General features: G+C 49.4%; 1 protein-coding gene and 1 long non-coding RNA gene across 8 annotated transcripts; one reads left to right on the forward strand and one right to left on the reverse strand.

Moving 5' to 3' along the window:
• Positions 1 to 476: 476 nt before the first annotated feature.
• Positions 477 to 9,505, reverse strand: IFI6 (interferon alpha inducible protein 6). Of its 6 annotated transcripts, XM_067725017.1 has the most exons (6): positions 9,345 to 9,505; positions 7,839 to 7,938; positions 7,424 to 7,477; positions 7,194 to 7,343; positions 6,484 to 6,702; positions 6,175 to 6,404 (listed from the first exon to the last, which is right to left on the reverse strand). In XM_067725017.1, exons 2-6 carry the CDS (start codon positions 7,906 to 7,908, stop codon positions 6,298 to 6,300), a joined length of 600 nt encoding a protein of 199 aa, XP_067581118.1. In that variant the 5' UTR covers positions 7,909 to 7,938; positions 9,345 to 9,505; the 3' UTR covers positions 6,175 to 6,297. The 6 variants fall into 6 exon arrangements, with proteins under 6 accessions (XP_067581123.1, XP_067581118.1, XP_067581120.1 ...); XM_067725022.1 differs by lacking the exons at positions 6,175 to 6,404; positions 6,484 to 6,702 and adding an exon at positions 477 to 939; XM_067725019.1 differs by lacking the exon at positions 7,424 to 7,477.
• Positions 3,329 to 8,338, forward strand: LOC137218376 (uncharacterized). 2 transcript variants are annotated; one of them, XR_010940683.1, is made up of 2 exons: positions 3,329 to 3,678; positions 6,210 to 8,338. It is a non-coding gene; the product is annotated as an uncharacterized lncRNA (long non-coding RNA). The 2 variants fall into 2 exon arrangements; XR_010940684.1 differs by having other exon boundaries at positions 3,329 to 3,638.
• Positions 9,506 to 14,977: the final 5,472 nt, after the last annotated feature.

Raw genomic sequence — 14,977 nt, forward strand, 5'->3', positions numbered from 1 at the left:
ACCCACTCAACCAAAGCTATTGGACGCCTCTTGTGTGCCAGGCGCTGAGCTGGGTGCTGGCGGTAAATAACGATGAGTCCTGTGCTTGTGCTCAGAGAGCTCAAGTCTAGTGAGCAGGTCTGACAGTAACAAAATGCTTATACCAATCGTGCTGTTATTGCAACCGTGATCAATTCTAGGAACATAAGGTACAGGCTGCTGGAATAACGGAGTGTTTAATTTAGACTGGGGGCTCAGGTCTCTGGAGAAGTTACATTCCAGCTGACTCCTGAAGCAACAAGAGTGTTCCAAGCAGAGGAAAGAGCTTGTGGACAGGCACTGAACTTGGCAGGCTCTTGGAGGGTTCTGGGAAGGGAAAAGAGGCCAGTATGGCTGGAAAAGAGTTGGGGGAGGGGAAGGAAGGTGAGGTAAGACTGTGGAGATTTAGGGGAGCAGGTTATTAAAGACCTTGAAGGCCAAAGCAAGGAAGTAGAATTTTTTTTTAAATAAATTTATTTATTTATTTTATTTTTGGCTCTGTTGGGTCCTCGTTGCTGCGCGCGGGCTTTCTTTTAGTTGCGGCGAGCGGGGGCTACTCTTCGTTGTGGTGCGTGGGTTTCTCATTGTGATGGCTTCCCTTGTTGCGGAACATGGGCTCTAGGCACGCAGGCTTCAGCAGTTGTGGCACGCGGGCTTCAGCAGCTGTGGCTCGCGGGCTCTAGAGCACAGACTCAGTAGTTGTGACACACGGGCTTAGTTGCTCCACGGCATGTGGGATCTTCCCGGGCCAGGGCTCGAACCTGTGTCCCCTGCACTGGCAGGCAGATTCTTTACCACTGTGCCACCAGGAAAGCCCAGGAAGTAGAATTTTATGCTAAGTGTGATGGGCAGCCACCGTTGGTTTTGAGGGGGTTGGGGCGGATGTCACTTGATCTACTTTGTTTTCAGATCCTCCTGACTCTATGTGGAGAATAGACAAGAGTGAACACAGGGGGGCAAGAGTGGACACAGGGAGACCCATTAGAAGGACCTTGTAGTTGCCCTCCAGGCCTGAGGGTAGTGAGCTAGATGCTGAGAGGGGGGCCATGTGGGTGGAGACGTGTGAACAGACTAAAGAAATAATTAGAAAATAGAATCTCCAGGCTGCCTGGTTGCTCAGTTGAATGGGGTTGGATGGGTGAGGCAGAAGGAGATTAAAATTAAGTTCCTTGATTGGACAGTCACTTACAGAGTCCCCTCTGGGTGCCAGGCACTGTCCTAGTGAGGCTGACTGGGTTTGAATCCTGGCCTGTCACTTGCCAGCTGTTTACCTCGGGGAAGTGATTTGACCTCTCTCTGCCTTGATTTCTTTTCTGTAAAATGAGGATCCTAATAAGACCTAAGAAGATTGTGGTAAAGGGACTTCCCTGGTGGTCCAGTGGGTAAGACGCTGCGCTCCCAATGCAGGCGGCCCCGGTTCAATCCCTAGTCGGGGAACTAAGTCCCACATGCATGCCGCAACTAAGAGTTCGCACGCTGCAATGTAGATCCCGTGTGCTGCAACTAAGACCTGGCACAGCCTAAATAAACAAATAAATATTAAAAAGAAAAGAAGATTGTGGTAAGGATTAAATGAGTCGATATATGTAAAACCTTGGATCTGGGTGTTTGGGACTGGGTTCTGAAGCTGAGTACTTGGACTTGAGTATTTGGGGCTGAGGGCTTGGGCCTGCTTCTTGAAGTAACCAAGCCCCATTTCTTTACTGGCCTTATATAGAAAATTGAAACAGGATGATATGCTAGCACAGTGGTTCCCACACTTGCCTGTCTGCACATTAGAATCACCCAGAGATTTTTTTTTTAACTTCCAAAGCCCAAGGCTACACCCCAGACCAGTTAAATCATAATCTCTGTGGGTGAGACACAGGTATCTGTATGTTTTGAGGCCTCCAGGTAATCCCCAGCAGCGGATAAGTTTGGGAACCACTCTGGTAGAGAGAAACAAGGAGGCTGCTTTAAAGTAGTGGTCAGGGAGGGCTTCTCCGAGTAGGTGACATTTGAGCGGAGACCCCAGAGTGAAGAAGGACCTGTCACTGGAAGGTCATGGGGAAGGCCTTTGTCTAGCCTCGGTTCCTGCATGCCTGGAGGTGCCTTTGGGCCTACGTCTTTGAGTAACCAAGGTGCCATTTGTTTACTGGTCTTGTACAAATGAACTGCCCCTAACCTGACTCTCCTCTCTGTGGCTTCACAGCACATGGGAAAGGTGTGACCTTTCCCATGGTGTGACCCTGCCTGTCTGCACTGTCTGCTTCATGGAGACCCCAGAGGGAAAGGAAATAGAAGGCTGCCCTGGGCCACTTCCTAGGGTCTTCCTAGGGCCTTCCTCTCCCTCTGAGCCAGGAAGCCCGCGCTCTCTAATCTTCTGCCCCTCCCTCACAGCCATCTGCTTAAAGGAAGTGGCTCTTTAGTTCTTCACAGGAAGCCACAGGCCTCCTCTGCCTCAGCTCCCTCCGGCTACTGCTGACCCAGGCCCTCTGCTGGCCCAGGTCCCCTTCAAGTCTGGGTCCAGGGATGCCCTCTTCCTGGCATCACCATCTGCTGCCCAGACAAGAAATGTTTGTGTGGAGTGCTCCTCTCATTGCCTTTAAATCCCTGTGGCTCAGGTCTGGAAGCACAGGCTGGAAGTGAGACCTGATTGCAGAGGGTCCTGAATGCTGTGCTCAGGAGATCCCAGCATTGCAGGACTGAGGGTCTGGAAGGAGAGGAAGAGGCAGGCCCTGCAGGGATCCTGAGCGTTGACCACTCCTGTGAGCTTCAGGAGCTCCTGCTGCAGAGCAGGCGCAGGGCCTGAATCTTTTTGGTCTCTAACATCTATGGGGGGCCTGGCCCCAGGGAGGGCTGTTGATCTTGGTGGAGCTGCTGGAGGAGAATTCAGGCTGAGGATTCCAGGCTGGGACTGTATTGCCACCTGGTGGCCACATCCATGCATAGAGCAATGGAATTGTGGGAGGCTTGCCTGGAGAGGGAGTGAGTGGACTTTCAAGGGTCTGGGGGCCAGGGAGGGCCTTAAAGAATAAAAGAAATCTCTAGATAAAGGGATTTTTATCAAAGAGCAAGACACCTCTAACTTGAGCACTTTGGAAAGACATTCTAGGTCTAGAGGAGAGTCTAACACTTCCCTTCCTCTGTTTTATAGACTAGGACACTGAGGTCCAGAGAGAAATGATGATGTCAGAGGACCTCAATGCTGTTTTCCATCAAGTAAGCCACACAGATGGGATCTATTTTTGGGCTTGTGTTAGGGTGTGGTCCCAGAGTGAGGAACTGCCCTGCTAGTTTCTAGCCACCCTCATTTGTGACCAAACAGGCATCTCTCAGCACCATCACCCACCTTAGTCACCAAAGTTGGCACCACAAGGTGGCTTTTGGTAGCTTCCAAAAATAAAATCTCAGAGGACTGGGACCTGACAGGACCCAGGGGATTCAGAAGTCTGCTTCAGGCTCAGCAGTTTTAGAGCAGGAAGCGCTCGGAGACTCTGACGTCCAGCCCCCCTGGTTTTGAAAATGAGGAAGCTGGGACTCAGAGAGGGCAAGTAACCTGCCTGAGTGCCCCCCCCGGAGCTGGGCCAGGACTCAGCATTGTGTCTTTCTGAAGGCCATTGTCAAGGAGAAGTCCAAAGGTGATTAGCATGTCCGGACTTGTTGCACTAGTGAATTCTGGTTTGTATTCATCATTCTGTCTCATACTTTGTAGACAAGACAATTGTGGTCCGTGAAAGTTGACAAGGGCCAGGATGGGTGAAAGGAGATGGGGGCGAGGAGGTGGTGACAGGGAGGGAGAAAGGGGGTGATGGATGCTTTGGGGGGGCTCCTAGTTTGTACGCTATGGGCTCCAAGTACGTAGGAACTGGGTCTCTTCCACTGCAGTGTCCTTAACACTTGGCACAGTGCCTGACACAGAGTGAGTGCCCAGCAAACCGCTGCAGAATGAAAGCAAAGATTTATCCTGCACAGGCCCAAAGGGATCCTGCGGTAGGCAGAGGATCTCCTTAAAGACAAGTCATTGCCAGTGTCATTCAGCTTGAGAATTGCTGAGGCCTCAGATCTAAAATCTGGGGGTAGAGCTGTCCATTTCTCTCTGGCCTTGATGCTGTGCAAGGCAATATGATGTCTAAGGATGGTGTTTGCCCCTGGGGCAGGCTGCCCGCCCTTAGGAGGAAGGAAGAACAGGGGCTGTGAGCCCCAGAAAGTAAACCCTGCCTCCACAGTTAGAGCATCTCATTCTTGGCTGTTGTTTGGCTCTTTCCTCTTTGCTTCATGCAAGTCCTTAATCATAATAATAACGGACATTGACTGAGTGCTTACTATGTGCCAGCGTCATGTTAAACTCTTTCTGTTCATTATTTCATCTAATCTCATAACAAAAACCCCCACGAGGTAGATGCTATTATCATTCTCAGTTTACAGGGGAGGAAACTGAGGCACAGAGAAGTGAAGGAACTTGTGCCAGGGCATGCAGGTAGGAGATGGCAGGGCAGGTTTGAACCCAGGTCTGTGGGACTCCAGAGGGACATCCCTAACCACTCTGCTCCACTGCCTTATTGAAAACCCAGCCTCATCTGTGCTAGAGAATATTGAATAAAAGGTTAGGGGCCTGTGTTTACTTGACCACAGTGTTAAAGGGGGTTGAGGTCCCCTCTCCGAGGCCTGCATGGCAGTGACAGTGGGTATTATCAAGGGCTCCCCAGGGAAAGAACAAGTGGTCCAGTCCCTCCTTCTCATGAAAGTTGGGAAAGGTAAAGGGACAGGTAGATGGGCGGAGACTAACCTCAGGTTCAATTCTACCCACATATATTGAGCACCTACTGTGTGCCAGGCACTGGGGAGGAGAGATGAATTAGATGCAGTGCCCGCCGTGAAGGGGCTGAGGGATACACGTTTCTGTCTCTGGGATATCAACTCTACAGACTGGGGTGCAGTTACCAGGCCTGGGAGAGTGTGATGCTTGAGACCCCATCCCCTCCTGGGCAGAGGTCCACTCCATCTGCCCCTCAGTGAATGGCCCGAACAAAGGCAGGACTCAGCTGAGGCCCAGTGGTGATTATCAGGGCAGGGGACTCAGCTCAGCTTCCGCTCTTGGACACAAGCTGTGCAGACAGTGTTTGAGGTGCAGATAGTGCCTCCACCACCTGTGTCCCCTCTTCCACAAACACTGCTTCTCTGGGGGCCTGGGGCAAGCCAGCTGAGGCAAACCATTGCCACCTGCAGGGGTGGCGCTGGACCTGGGGATGGGAGCAAGCACGAAGGAGCCTCTTACCCACCTCCATACATTTGTAATCGAAGAAGAAATTCTGGATTAGAAGTGGGGCTGGGCAGGGGAGGCCTGAGGACAGCTGGCTTGGCCTTTTAGTGACCAGCTTTTGTAGTTCACACATGGCCACTTCCCAGGGGTGCAGATCTCTCTAGAAGGCTGGTCTGGTATCGAGGCTGGTACACCCACTCAGACCAGAACCACAGCACGATTGGTGCTAGAACCAGCCCTAGCTTTACTACCAAACAATTTCCAGGGCCTTTTTGCCCTCCCCCTGCCTAAGTCCTGGCACTCTCGTTCACTGAACAGGCCTCCCAAACCTCAGATCCTCCCAAGGGCTTGGCCTTCCCTTCCCCCTCAGAAGGCATGTAGGCTCCGCATGAAAACTGCCTACCCTGTCCCCAGAGTTTTCTGAGGGAAGGGAGGCCTTGTTGACCCCCCAGAAGCTGCTGTTACACCGTTTCCCCAAGACAAATGTCTGGCCTTCTATCCTGCGCCTGAGGGAGACTACTCTAGCACTTCTTTGGAGAATGGAGATCTGGCTTCTCCATCTCTGCCCAATCAGGGAAGTAGTTGGAAACTTCTCTCACCGAAAACAGAAAGAATCTGCCTCCCCAGGAACCCTGAGAAATAGAGCCTGAGCATTCAGGCTGTGACAGGAGTAGCAGCTCTGCTGGGAAGGAGTCCCGGAGGAGGAGATGTCTGCGCTGGGTTATGAGCTTCAGAAGGACATTCTAGGCAGAGAGAACAGAATACGCTGAGGCTCAGAGGCAAAATCAGCTAGTTTTGCCCCAGGAGCTGTGATGGCCTTTGGGGGAAATGCGGGTGGGGTGTGTGGATGAGGCAGCCCAGAGCCAGATCTTGTGGGGCTTCTCATAGCCAGCACGACTCACAGCAGGACAGAGTGTTTTCTGAGAGACGTTTATTCTGTTTTACCTAGGTCATTGCCAAGTGTGAAAGAGGAACCTCTGGACTGCAGCTGGAAAAGGAAGACAAGGAGGAAGGAGGGGGGTCCAGGGAGCTGCTAGCTACTCCTCATCCGCTCTCTCCTTCCCTCTGCTTTCCATTTGCTTGTGGACAGTATAGCCCAGAAGGGCCCCAATCTTGGCCATGAGGGCACTGCCACCGTTAGCCCCTGTAAAGCAAATACAGTTGGTGAGAGAACAACCACCTTATAGCACAGGACTGTTTCTAGCCTTGCCCACACCCTTCACCTCTCACTGCTGGGGTGCAGCCTGGTCTGTGTCTTCCTCTCTGCCCCCTCTGAGAAGGGCTGTGTCCTTTTGGGCTGGTTCTTTGGGCTTTTGCCATCCAGAATTGAGGGAAGATGGAGGGTTCAGAAAGGCAGAGGGGCAGTTTGTCAGGGGTGGTTTTTCTGTAGGATTTTGGATGCCTCAGAGGGGGAGAGGAAAAAAAAAAAAAAAAAGAAAGGGCTGGAAGAAAGAGAGAGAGAGAGAGGTGAAAGCACGTTTTTTAGAAGCACCATTCTGTGCTCTGTATCCATCCCCTTCATGATGTTCAAGAAATGCAAGAGCAGGGTTGGTATGAGATTGAATCGGGTCGCTTCACCACATTTCCTTGGCACTCTGGTTCTCTGGGATTGAAGAGATTCATAAAATGTTAAATTGAGGATGTTTATCCTGGTTAACGCATGAGGAAACTGAGAGACTTGTGACTTGGCCAAAGCATTAGTGAAGGCTCTGGCCTTAGAGTCTGAAAACCAGAAGGCAGACTGACTGGGTTTGAATCCTGGCCGTGGTGCTAACTATATGGGAGAATTTGAGTAAATTCCTTAATCCCTGGGTGCCTCAGTTTCCCCATTAAGTGGTGGGGATTAGAAGAAGCCCCACCTAGTAGAGCTAAGTTAGCCTGTGAAAAGGGCTCAGGACAGAAAAGAGGGCCACCTGGGCCGGCCCACACTCACCCAGGCTCTGCAGCGTGGCCACCAGCCCCCCGGCGGGCACTCCGCCCCCGTTCGCCACGGCCGACCAGCTCATCAGCGAGGCAGCCACCGAGTTGGCGGCGATGCCTGTGCTCGTGAAGCCCAGCGCGGGCAGCGCCACGGCCATGAGCCCTGGAGGAAGAGGAAGCAGTGAGGGACGCCAGCCGCAGGGCCCGCCCCACCTTCCGGGGCTCCCCGCCCTCCAGACCCACCTCCTCCGACGGCCATGTAGGTCAGCGTGCCCCAGAACCCGGACTCACTTTCTTCTGGAAGGAGAGTGGGCAATGTCCAGTGGGGAGCAGGGTCCCCCTACTCTGTGCCTGATGCTCCGGACCACCCCCGGAGGTGGGGCCACCATCCTCCCATTTCGGAGAGCCTCAATGAAGGGAAGGGACTTTTCCCAGGGCGCTCTGCCTGGTACAGAACTGGCATGAACTCATTTAGGGAGAATGGAAGAATTGACAGAGCAGGGATTCGAATCTGGGACTCTAGCTACAGGGACCCCGCGCCGCGCTGTCCATTGGAATAGCTTCTCTCGTTCAGAGGCACGCCTGGGTCTCGAAACCAGGGATCCTGAAACTCTCCGCTTCTTTATCCCGGAGTCCCCAGGTGCCCCAGGATCCTTACCTGTCTCCTCGCAGACGCAGGTGTTGAGTAGCAGGTAGCACAAGACGAGCGATACCGCCTTCTGCCGCATGGTGGCACAGCGCAAGGCTTTGTCGCCGTACTTGGGATGGGGGAGAGGGAAGAGACGGTCCCCAGAGCCCTATTGGAGCCACTCCCGCTCTATTGTATTCCCTTTAGATTCGAGGAGGAGTCCACAAAAAGCAGCAAGATGCTCTGGACTGAGCCCAGGACCCCTCTAAGGAGCCGCAGGCTTTCCGTTTCCTCACGGCACCAGCGGGCTGATGTTCCTGCCACACCGGTGGTTATGAGAATTACAGGATGGAATCCTCTCTGGTACAGTGCCTGGCATGCACTGTGCACTCAGCGGAAGTCAGCTAGTATCATTACTGTGGTTTCTGTTTCTGGCTTTGTCTGGTTTTGTCATAAGCAGGATACCTGGGGCTTCTCTGAGCCTGTTTCCTTATCCCTAAGGTGGGCCTATTAATAAAGCCTATTTCGGAGGGTGGCTGTGAGTTTTGCAACTGTTCACCACTATATCCCTAGCAATTAGAACAGTGCCTGTCACACAGAATGTTCTAAACGATGGTTGATGATAGATTTATTCTCCCACTGCATTGAATATTTACAGGCCCCAAACACTGGCTTCACATCAACTTCCTTTCTCACAAAGAAAGCAGAGAGGGGTAAAGGAGCTTGCCCAGGGTCACACAAGAAATTGTGCAGCCTAGACACAAACTCAAGACTGCAGAATCCAAAACCTATGCTCTTTCCATTACACAGCAAAATAGAAACACACTTCCCTTCCCCCACCACAACTCACCTCTAATGTGAACTTTGTCCGCTCAAAGCATTTTCCTTGAATTGAAAACGACCAAAAAACCCAAACAACTTCCCCTCTACTGAGCACTTCCTCAGCACTTTATGGTACAAGGTTATTTATACCCATAGCAACCCCATAAAGTAGGTACCTTTGTTCTAAACCACACGTTATAGATAAGGAAACTGAAGCTCAGAAAAGTAATAATCCGAAGCCTGCTAAACTAGGGAGTAGCAGTCAGGATTTAAAGCCACAATTGACTAATGCCCAAACCCACACTTTGAATATCTACTTCAGATCACTTCATCTATCCTCAAAGATAAACTCACTGTCACATTAGATTCTGCAATAAAGGGGTTTCAGAAATCGTCCAGTCCTTTGGACAGGTAGCTTGATTCTCATTTTACAGATGAGGAACTAAAGCCCAAGGAGGTGAAGTGGCAGGGTTAAGGCCAGAGACTGCTGACATGGCAGCTATAAGCTAAGTTTCATGACTCTTGGGGTTTTGCAACCCAACCCCCTAAAAGCCCACCAACACATCCCCTCAGACCAGTCTGAGTCCAGGGCACTCAGGGGTGTAGACTCCCTGAAGAATGGGCATCCCGGCTCTCATGGCATGAGCCTCAAGGGCAGGCAGCCTGGCAGAGGTTGGCAGCTTGACACCCACATCTCATAGCTTCTGGGTTTACCTTTGAGGAGAGCAGAGAAGGAAGCTTCCTGCCTGCAGCCTGCTGATAGACGGGAACAGCAGTGAGGTAACAGCTCTTAGGCTTGTTTTTTATAGCCCTTTCAGATTGCCCCCAGGTGGCCAATCCCTGTCAGAGTTTCTAGTTTTGGTTTCCCGGAGCTCTGCAGAATCTTTTCTCTTCCCCTCCAGCTCTGCTCAGTGACAACATCTCTGCTGAGCTGCCTACTGGCCAAAAAGTGTAATTCAAGTCGGAGACTTTCCGAATAGCTAAGAGTATTCAAAGCAGGTCAAACTAGAGTGAGATCCACAGCCCTACTGGGCTTAGTGAAGCCCGATCACCAGCTCCTCCTGGGGCAGAAGGTCTTTCACAGTTTAATTCAATTAATAATAATGCCTACCACTTATTGAGCACTTGCAGCATACAAGGGCCAAGAAAGACATCCAATCCCACAACAGTCTTGTGAAGTACTAGAACTGTTTATAATCCTATTTTGCAGAAGAGGAGATTAAAACTTGTGGAAATGAAATCACTCCATTCCATTGTTCTCTCAGGCTGGCTGCTTCTGGGTGATGGGCATATGGTAAGACCAGTGAAGCCCATGTTCATGAGGCCATTGTCACATATCCTTTGCCATAAAATGAGTCTTCTGGCTCTGGGTAATGGATTGAGCATTCTTTCAACCTTTGGATGGCGATGCTTGCAGAACTAGAAATGCAAACCATATTTGGAGTACATAATTCCAGTAAGGATGAATCATTGCTTTCTGCAAGGTGGAAGGGGGTTGATACAATTGACCTGCCCACGGGGGGCTGGCTGCCCTCCCTGACCAATGTTTCTATGCTGCTGCCTGCTGCTGGCTGGTTGACTAATTGTTGGCCGTTGTCAGATCAGCCTCGATGAAAGGGAGCCCAAGTTGTTGGGTCCATTCATAGTCTCCATCCTTGCCACTATGGCCACCATTTTATGGGTCTTTTGCAAAGCAACAGGGTGGCTAACTTTAGAGGCTGGCTGACATCCATAAGATGGGACATTTGGCCATCTGGCTGGAGAGCCTCGATGGTCTCTGGTGAGCATTAATGTGAGACACAAGATCTGCATACTTTGCACCCACTCCGATAAGTTCATCTATATGCCCCTTACCCAGACCTGCTTGTCTCTGAAATTCTGCTCTTTCTCTTTCCATGCCCTTGACCAACTGGCCAAGCCATTTGCCAGTTATTAGGAATTAGTGTATATCTGTGCTTCAGTCATATCTTCCTCCATACAAAAGGAAGGACAAAGTATATTGCTTGGAGTTTTGCCCCCAGGGAGTTTACCGCCGTCCTACAGGGCTACCCCCACTTGGGGTTGTAATAGAGTGGTTCATTTCCAGCTTGTGCCTATACTGACTTGCGTGTAAATTGGCTTCTACTCCCTTCCTCCTTTATCAGTTTGCTATAGGGAACCCTCCATGAGGCCATAGGTATGAATTAAAGCAGAGGTGTCAGATCAACAGGGTTAGATGCCATGAGAGTCTGAGCTACCTGTTCATTTGATTTACTCATGCCTCTGAACTCTTTGAGCCCAGCCCTGAATGTACCACTTCCATCATATTGGATTGCTGCTGTGCCTGTCTGATAACATCTAGCTTTAGACATACAGCCACCTGACATCTGGTGGTCACATGCTCAGTCACTACTGGGGCCCAGTGACACATCAGAACCTTTTTGTTCAAATGGACCATGGTAATTATGGCCTTACTCCAGAATCCTAGGGGTCCTCGCTGCAACTCTCCTATTTGAGCTTTCAGAGACTCCCCACAGAAACTTTGTCCACCACAGATTCCTCAAGCAACATTGTATCTGCAGGATCATATAATCCAAAGTGGCCGCATTGCCTGTTTTATGATCTGAACCTGCTATACAGTCCTCTGTTGGTCTGGGCGCCACTCAGAATTGGCAGCTTTCCAGGTCACCTAATAAAGGGTTGGAGAAGTAGTTCTAAGCGTGTCTATTCTGTCTCCAAAATCTAAAGAGGCCCCCCAAAACTGTGCATTTTTCTAAGAGATATGTGAGGTGAGATAACTTGTCCTGGCATGCCCCAAACCACTGAACCCCTAAAAATATTCCCAGTGTGGCAGGACCATGAATCTTCATGAAGTTTATCTTCCACTCTCTGGCAAATATGGTGCTTACCATTTCCTTTTCATGTCCAATGAGCATGATGTCATCAATATAGTGGACCAATATGATGTTCTGTGGGATGTCAAGGTGATCAAGTTCCCTGAAGACTATAGATAACAGAGAGCAGGAAAGTTAACAAAGCCCTGAGGGGAGAGAGTGAAGGTGCTCTCACTGTCCTATTGTGATGTAAAGGCAAACTAACTGCCTTTGATCATCTCTTCTCTCGGGTATTGAAAAGAAAGCATTTGCTAAATCAATAACCACACACAAGTTCGAGGTTGTGCTGATATGCTCCAGTAAAGATACCACATCCAGGAGAACATCTCTGATTGGGGCTATCACAAGGTTAAGTTCACAGTGATCTACCCATCTTCTACCTGATCCATCTGTTTTCCTGGAGGTGAATTGAATGGGGATACGATGGGGAATCCAAGCTCAGCTAAAGTATTAGATCAGAAATAATACTGCACAAATCAGCTATAGGGCAGTGTAATGGTTAATTTTACGTGTTAACTTGGCTAGGCCACAGTACCTGGATATTTGGTCAAACGCTACTCTAGATGCTGCTGTGAGGTAGTTTTTACATGAGATTTATATTTAAATCAGTATACTTTGAGTAAAGAAGATTACCTTCCATAATGTGGGTGCGCCTCATTCAGTCAGTTAAAAGCCTTAAGAGCTAAAAAATCCTGACGCCCCCTTGGAAGAGGGAATTCTGCCTGCGGTCTGCCTTCCGGCTCAAGCTGTATTATCAATTCTTCCCTGGGTCGCCAAGTGGCCAGCCTACCCTGAAGATTGTGCACTTGCCGGCCTCCACAATTGCATGAGTTAATTCCTTAAAATAAATCACTCCCTTACTATATATGTACACATCCTATTGGTTCTCTGTTTCTTTGGAGAACTCTGACTAATACAAGGAGTTTCAGGAGCTTCTGCTTGGCTTTTCCTATCATTATATCCTTTACTCTGCAGATCGTGGAATCAATGAAAGGATTCTGTCAGCTTCTTTGGGACCCATTGGACTTAAACTCCATCTATATCACCTGCGCTCCTTTACCCCCTGCTCTAGCCAGAGAACTCTGTTTTGTGTCAATTCAGACTCCATTTCTTTAACAATCTTTCAATATTCTGAATATTGTCCTTTTTCCAATGCACAGTTATCCTGGTAAATGACAGCAGATTCCTTTGGGGAAGGATTGGAGGAATATTTACTATATATAATTATGGTATCACTGGAGAGTTGTTTCTTTAGGGGGATGGCCTCTGCTGTAGTCAAGGGGTTCTGGCTCTGTGAACTTAGATCTAGAATCTAGATGAGGGACTGTGGTTATCCATTGTAGCAGCTGATGTCAGTCGTCTGCTTACCAGCTCCTGATTTTTTAAAAAATATGAAAATAGAGGATCCCCCAGTCAGCGGTCCATCCATTCCGTCTCCATAACAACTTGCCATAGATTCCTGCAGATCGAGGCATCCTCATTGTCACTCTGGCCTTGCTGCCCTTGACAGTAATTATATTCACCTGGTCTTGGATGCCACCTCTGCCATTCTGGAATCCCAACATTAGTATTGATATTAAGGGTCCCAATTCCATGGCAGCATCTATTACTCTTAATCCCAGGGTACCCAAAACAGTCACCACTGAGCTACTCAGAAGTGCTGGTGTCCCTTTTATCAGTGAGTTCCTTTTTGACTTAGTGCAGAGGGTGTCGTGTGGGCCCTCCTAGAGAACATGGGTGCTGAGTGCTTAGATCTTACATTCCCACCTCCCTAAACTTTCTGACCTCTTCTTTTTTTTTTTTTTAATTTTTAAAAATTTTTATTTATTTATTTTGGCTGCGTTAGGTCTTTATTGCTGCGTGCGGGCTTTCCTCTAGCTGTGGCGAGCAGGGGCTACTCTTCATTGCGGTGTGCGGGCTTCTCATTGCAGGGGCTTCTCTTGCTGCGGAGCACGGGCTCCAGGTGTGCAGGCTTCAGTAGTTGTGGCTCTGGGGCTCAGTAGTTGTGGCTCGCAGGCTCTAGAGCGCAGGCTCAGTGGTTGTGGTGCACGGGCTTAGTTGCTTCGCGGCATGTGGGATCTTCCCGGACCAGGGCTCAAACCCTTGTCCCCTGCATTGGCAGGCGGATTCTTAACCACTGCGCCACCAGGGAAGTCCCTGACCTCTTCTTAATACTCTACCAAGGAAGTTCTAGCATCTTGACCTCATTTATTGTAGGTCATCATCCTGCTTTAAGGAACCATCCTTGCAAACTATTAAGATCAGATTTCAATCATCTATTGCTGAATAACCACCCACCCAAAACTTAAAGGCTTAACACAACAGCAATTTATTATTTCTCACAATTCTGCAGCCTGGGTTAGGCTCAGCTGGGTGTTCGTACGCTTCATGTATTGTTTGTAGGTGTTGCAGGAGGCACAATGTCCAGGATGTCCTTTTCACTTACATAAATGGCAGCTCAGCTGGGATGGACGGAACATCTGGGGCTGGTCAGGCATCTCTCTTTCTCAGCATGGTGTCTCTTCACAGTGTAAGGGCGTCCGTGTGGTTGGATTTCTTACATGGTGGCTGGCATCCAAGAGGGAGGAAATGGAAGCTGCCAGTCTTCTCAAAGGCCAGGTCTGGAACTGGAACAGTGTCACTTCTACCATATTCTGTTGGTTATGGCAAGTCATAGGCCAGTCCAAATTCAAGGAAAGGAGGAAAATAGACTCCATCTTCTGATGTGAGGAGTGGCATGTACATAGAGGGAAGGAAGGAATTGATGGTGACCCTCTTTGGAAACTACCAGAGACCAGCTCAGGCATCCTTGCAAGCATATGAAAGCCTGACTTACTCAAGTGTGGTCCATGACAATGTATTCCCCATTAGCCAGTCTTATATTCTGCCATGCCTGCCCCCTCACTGCCATGTCTAAAACTCCCAAGATCACTCCCACATATATTAGCCAGGCCTTTCGATTCCTTTGATGTGTAGCTTATTTTTCCTGGGTCAGGACTTAAATCTCCCCACTTAGGATTTGCTAGGAACTGATCCCAGTTCTTTGAGTGTGTTTTGGGAGTACATTTGTATTAAGGAGAACAAATATCTTATGAAGGACCTGCTTCATGTGAGATCATTGTATAGTCTCAAGGAAGTGAGAAACTGTTATTCCTTAGCAAGAGGGCAGGGGCTGCTTCAGCCACCCAGGAGAACTTATGAGATACAGATTCTTAGGTTTGTCTACCCTGATGTCCCTAGCCCAGGTCTCAGGATCCTACTCTTTCCCTATCAGGGCCTCGACTATGACGGAGGAGGCCTACTGACACTGTACATTTAGAGACCTTTGAAACTCTGCCACTTATAATGTGATTGGCTGTGATTTCTTTTTTCTACATAGCCTTCCCTTCACCACAAGTGAAAGCTTTACTAATTGTGATGCCAGCTGAAGGGCAAAGTTATTATCACTCCATCTACTACCAACAATGAGATTCC

This window comes from Pseudorca crassidens, chromosome 2 (assembly GCF_039906515.1).
Source record: "Pseudorca crassidens isolate mPseCra1 chromosome 2, mPseCra1.hap1, whole genome shotgun sequence".
NCBI lineage: Eukaryota > Metazoa > Chordata > Mammalia > Artiodactyla > Delphinidae > Pseudorca > Pseudorca crassidens.

Bases quoted from the DNA above. Each gene is read 5' to 3' on its own strand.
- IFI6 (XM_067725017.1), bottom strand. From the start codon at position 7,908: ATGCGGCAGAAGGCGGTATCGCTCGTCTTGTGCTACCTGCTACTCAAC. The intron at 7,344-7,423 runs GTGGGTCTGGAG...CTCTTCCTCCAG, and splicing joins CTACATGGCCGTCGGAGGAG to GGCTCATGGCCGTGGCGCTG. The intron at 6,703-7,193 runs GTGAGTGTGGGC...TCTTTCTTCCAG, and splicing joins GGCCACGCTGCAGAGCCTGG to CCCTTTCTTTTTTTTTTTTT.